The sequence below is a fragment of the Trypanosoma theileri genome (genome assembly GCF_002087225.1).
Source record: "Trypanosoma theileri isolate Edinburgh chromosome Unknown TM35_Tth_9_V1, whole genome shotgun sequence".
NCBI classification, from domain to species: Eukaryota; Euglenozoa; class Kinetoplastea; order Trypanosomatida; family Trypanosomatidae; genus Trypanosoma; species Trypanosoma theileri.
In genome coordinates this window covers 620,316-625,471 of record NW_021639851.1, presented here as the reverse complement: position 1 = coordinate 625,471, position 5,156 = coordinate 620,316, and the positions used below count along the sequence as shown (strand labels likewise).

The 5,156-nt window shown below is 35.4% G+C and overlaps 2 protein-coding genes across 2 annotated transcripts; both read left to right on the top strand.

The window, feature by feature from the left end:
• Window positions 1–141: 141 nt before the first annotated feature.
• Window positions 142–1,479, top strand: TM35_000093380 (RAB GDP dissociation inhibitor alpha; the record flags this gene model as incomplete). The annotated part of the gene is made up of 1 exon (XM_029024577.1): window positions 142–1,479. The coding sequence occupies one exon, from the start codon at window positions 142–144 to the stop codon at window positions 1,477–1,479; it is 1,338 nt and encodes a 445-aa protein (XP_028884354.1).
• Window positions 1,480–1,983: 504 nt separating this feature from the next.
• Window positions 1,984–3,648, top strand: TM35_000093370 (putative protein kinase; the record flags this gene model as incomplete). Its single annotated transcript, XM_029024576.1, has 1 exon — window positions 1,984–3,648. The coding sequence occupies one exon, from the start codon at window positions 1,984–1,986 to the stop codon at window positions 3,646–3,648; it is 1,665 nt and encodes a 554-aa protein (XP_028884353.1).
• Window positions 3,649–5,156: the final 1,508 nt, after the last annotated feature.

Genomic DNA, 5,156 nt, shown 5'->3' with positions numbered 1-5,156 from the left:
TGTTTTTTTTTTTTTTTTTTTTTTTTTTTTTTTAGTGTATACGAGTACAACTAGTACAAATATCCTCAAATAAACAAATATAAATATAAAATATATATTCTGTATATATTATCATTCCCATTTCCCCTTTGAGTTTTACAAATGGAGGAGACCTACGACGCCATTGTTTGTGGTACAGGTTTAACAGAGTGTGTTCTCAGTGGACTACTCTCTGTGAATGGCTATAAGGTGTTGCATGTGGACCGCAATCCCTACTACGGTGGTGAGTCTGCCAGTTTAAATCTTGAGCAGTTATATCAAAAGTTTAATAAAGGCACTCCCCCCGCTTCACTGGGACGCAGTCATTTATATAATGTGGATCTCATTCCCAAAGTCCTCATGTGTGCTGGGGAATTGGTAAAGATTCTTCGAGCCACTGTGGTGGATCGCTATAATATGGAGTTTATGCTTATTGACAACTCCTTCGTGATGAAGGATGGAAAGATTGCAAAAGTACCGGCCACAGAAGCCGAAGCGTTAATGTCTCCATTAATGGGATTCTTTGAAAAAAGAAAAGCGGCAAAATTATTTCAATTCATGGGTGCGTATGATCCTCAAAAACCAAATACACATAAAAATTATAATCTTCGAGCCATGACCATGTCTCAATTATATAAAGAATTCGGAATTGGGAATGATACAATTGATTTTGTTGGTCATGCCGTGGCACTTCACACAAATGATGATTATTTACAACGACCAGCCATTGAAACTGTGATGCGATGTAAACTGTATGAACAGTCTTTTAATATGTATGATACTTCCCCGTATGTGTATCCATTGTATGGAAGTGGGGAATTACCACAAGCCTTTTCTCGTCTTTGTGCGGTTTACGGTGGGACATATATGCTTCAAACACCTGTGAGTAAAGTTAACTTTAATGATCAAGGTGTGTTTGAATCTATTGAAAGTGGAGATCAAAAAGCTTATGCAAAATTTATTCTTGGCGATCCTTCTTATTTTCCAGACCGTGTAAAACCATGTGGTAAAGTAATTCGTTGTATTGCTATTATGAATCATCCCATTCCAAATCTTAAGGTACAGTGCAATTCCTGTCAAATCATTATTCCACAAAAAGAACTAAAACGCAGAAATGATATGTATATCCTTCAACTCGGTGCTAATAATAAAGTCTGCCCAGAAGGTTTCTATATCGCTATCATTGGAACAGCTGTAGAAAACTTGGCAAACCCTGAATTGGATATCCAACCCGGTTTAAAGGTGATTGGTGAAACTATTGAAACCTTTATTTCCGTATCGGACTTATATGAACCCGTGGAGGATGGAAGTACAAGTAAATGCTTCATCAGCAATAGCTACGATGCAGCCACACACTTTGAAAGTGCGGCGGAAAACATTCTGGATCTCTTTAAACGTATTCACGGAAAACCATATGATTTTGACAGTATGAAACAACCAGGTGAAGTTGTTGAGGGTTAAAGAGAGAGAGAGAGAGAGAGAGAGAGAGAGAGAGAGTTTAGGAGAAGAAGAAGAGAAAAAAAGAAGAAAAGAAGAAAGAAAAAAAGAAGAACTGTGTAGGGAAAATGAAGGTATTTCTTTATTTGTTTCTTTCTTTCTTTGAGTCTACATGTATGGGGAATCAACGACTAGGGGAAAGAAGAAAAAATTCAGATAAAAAAAAATATATATATACAAAGAAAAAAAAAAAAGAAAATAAGATTATGCCAAACGGATCCTTTTTTTTTTTTTTTTTTTTTTTTTTTGTTATTCATAATAATATTTTTTATTACTATGGATGACCATGAATTTTTGCCTTTTTTGTTTTTCTTCTTTTCTTTTCCAACTAAAGACCAACAAGTATAGTTAAAAAGTTATTTTATTTTTATTTTTATTTTTATTTTTTTTTATCCCCCTTTTTTTCTTGGGGTTTAGTGAAAAGAGATATTATTCCTAAAAAAAAGAAAAAAGAAAAAAGAAAAGTAAATGGCATTAGCATCGGAAACTCCATCCACCAACACAAAGAAGCGTGTCTCCTGCTATGAGTTCGACACGGTAGCGGATGTGATTGGAAAAGGCTCCTACGGTGAAGTGTACCGCGCCACTGTTGTGAAGCCGCAGGGCGACAGTGAAGTCGTGGCCCTCAAGCGAACGATGTGTGCCGCAAAAGAAGAGGGAATGCCCGCCTCCACCATGCGGGAAATTATGGTGTTGAGAGAAGTTACGAAAGGCATGCAGGGCGATATAAGAAATGGAGAGGGTCCGGCATTAGGAAGTAATAATGTCGTCAAACTACATGATGTGTTAATCGATAAGAATGTAGTGTATATGGTAACAGAGTATTGTGAGGCCGGGGACTTATCGTGTTATCTGAAGAAACAACCCAAAAACCGTATTGCAGATCCTCATCAATATAGACGATGGATGCGGGATTTACTTCGTGGGATTTGTTATCTTCACACCAGGAAATTCTCTCATCGAGATTTAAAGCCACAGAATATCGTTCTTAAAGCTGTATCAAGTAGAAAAACGGACTCCGATGACAAAATGGATAATAATATTATAAATGAAAAAATACAAAGTGAGGCAGAAAAGTATATTCTTAAGATTACAGATTTTGGACTTTCTCGTGTTGAAGGAATACCTGTAAAGAAATATCAACACGAAGCCGTCACTTTATGGTATCGTAGTCCTGATTTATTGCTTGGAAATACATGTTACGCCTATACAGCTGATATGTGGAGTGCAGGTTGTATTATTGCAGAGACGGCGAGTGGAAATGCACTTTTTAGAGGAAAGAATGAAACTGAACAATTAAAGTGTATTTTTTCTCGTTTGGGTGCACCAACTGAACGTAATTTCCCTAGTATGAAAGAATATCCACTTTATGAAAAATATTCCGGTCTGTTGGATGCTCTTGCGGAGGAACAAAATACACATGATACAGGTTTAACATATAGTCATGATGGTCTTGATGAAATTAAAAGTGATTTAACTCATTATTTTAGAAGATATGGTGTTGTGGGTATTGTAGGCGAAGATGGACTGGATCTTATTAGCCGATTATTATTATATGAACCAAGACGTCGTCTTACAGCAGAAGAAGCCCTTCAACATCCTTTCTTTACGACACTTTCACGAAGTATCATTCCAACTGTAGAAACTGTAGCGGATGTGGACACAGCTCTTCCAATGATTTCTTCTTGTTTGATTATGGATGAGAGGAGAAACACAATGGATCACGGTAGACTCACCGATATGGAGAGTGAATATTGCCCAGATGCTTTGCAAACCCAAAGACCATCCGAGTCTATGAATGCTCCTCCACACGAACAACAGGAAGAAGAAGAAGAAGAAGAAGAAGAAGAGGAAGAGGAAAAAGAAGAAAAAGAAGAAGAACAACAACCACAACCACCACAAAAACAACCTAAACAGAAAAATCCCAAATTGAAACATAAACAACCACAACCACCGCAAACAGAAGAAATAAGAAGAGGTAGTAATAAACGTGGGATATCTGTACGTATGAACGGTGGTACTTTCCCAAAGCCGTTGGGTGTGTGTCCGGTGCGGAATAATATATCATATGTCCATCGTCCAGAGATAAACTCCACAAAGACAGTAGTAGGTCGTAATGGTAGACGTATTTGAGGTTTCTTTCTTATTATTATTATTGTTATCATTGTTATAATTGCTGTTGTTGTTTTTTTTTTTTTTTTGCAGCGTTTCTTTCGTCACTGTATTTGCTATTGTTATTTCCCTTCCCTTTTAGTTTAAAAACAAGGGGATAATGAAAACCGAAATGGGGGAAATATATATATATATATATGAAAAATGGAGAGAAAGAGAAAGTGTTTGTTTGTCTTTGTTTGTTTCTGTAGAGAGAGAGAGAGGAGAGAGGAAAGAGGAGGGGTACATATATTGGAAGAAAAACTGAGAATGAGAAGTGGTAGACGCAGGAAGGGAAATCATCGTGAATGTAATCATGCACTGCACTCATCTCATAATAATGATCTTCTCCCTCTCTTTCACTGCTCTTCTCATACCCATTCTTTCTCTTTTTTTTTTTTTATTTTTCTCTCTCTTTCCGTACTCCTTGTATTGGTATGCCTCTTTCTTTTTCTTTTTTATTTTGTTGCTATTTATTGTACTTTCACAAGGAAAAAAACAAAAAATCCGTTCTTTATGTTTGTTGCTTTTTTTTGTTTCCCCCATTCACAATTATTTAGAGAAGCTTTTTATTATGTAGTCGAGCCCAAACCTCCCGCCATGACGTGGTATTGTTGTTCTTCTACTTCATTACATATTTCTCTATTTTCCCTTTTTTTTTTCTCCTTCTTCTTTCTGTAGACGTTGGTGGATTTTCTTTCTTTTTTTTTCTTTTTGTTTTTGTTTGGCGTGGCACATTTGAGGATTTCTCTCTTCACACATTCGAAACAAACAAAGAAGTAAAAAAAAAGATGATCTGGACATCTGTTCTTTGTAATATTATTAAAACCCCAACAAAATCATTTCCACTTCCAGTTTATATATATATATCTTTCTCCATGTTTTGTTTTTTTTTATTTATTTTATTAATGTCATGTGAAAATCATTTTCTTCGCATGTTTTTTTTTTTTTTCTTTTGCTGTACTGATGGCAGTAGGAATATTACTTATCTCCTCCCTTGAGTCCTTATGCGGATTTCTTTCGTTGGAGTCATGTGGATGAAGCCTTCTTTTTTTATTTTTATTTTCCGGTTTGTTTCTTTGTTTTTTTTGTTTGAAGTATATAAAAGAATTGCGGTGTGGAAGCGATGGCATCATATGAAAACTGAAGCGCATTACCACATGAGAAACTTTTTTAAAAAAAAAAAAAAAAGAAAAAAACGAATATGAAAGAAATCGAATCTCTTTCTTTCTTTTTTTATTGATGAGTTCTGGATGGCGAACATAGTTTGGAATTTTCTTTTTTTTCTTTCTTTTCCCGTGTTCTTTCCTATACGTTTTTTTCTCTCTGTAGAGATTCTCTTTGTGGGATAATGGAATTTTATGAATTTCTCTTTTCTTTCTTTTTCTTTCTCTCTCGTCTTGATGATTTTTTCTGTATTTTTCACGGCATTTGGTGAAGAGGTGTCTTTATCACATTCAAAAAGCAAAAGAAAAAAAAAAAAAAAAAAA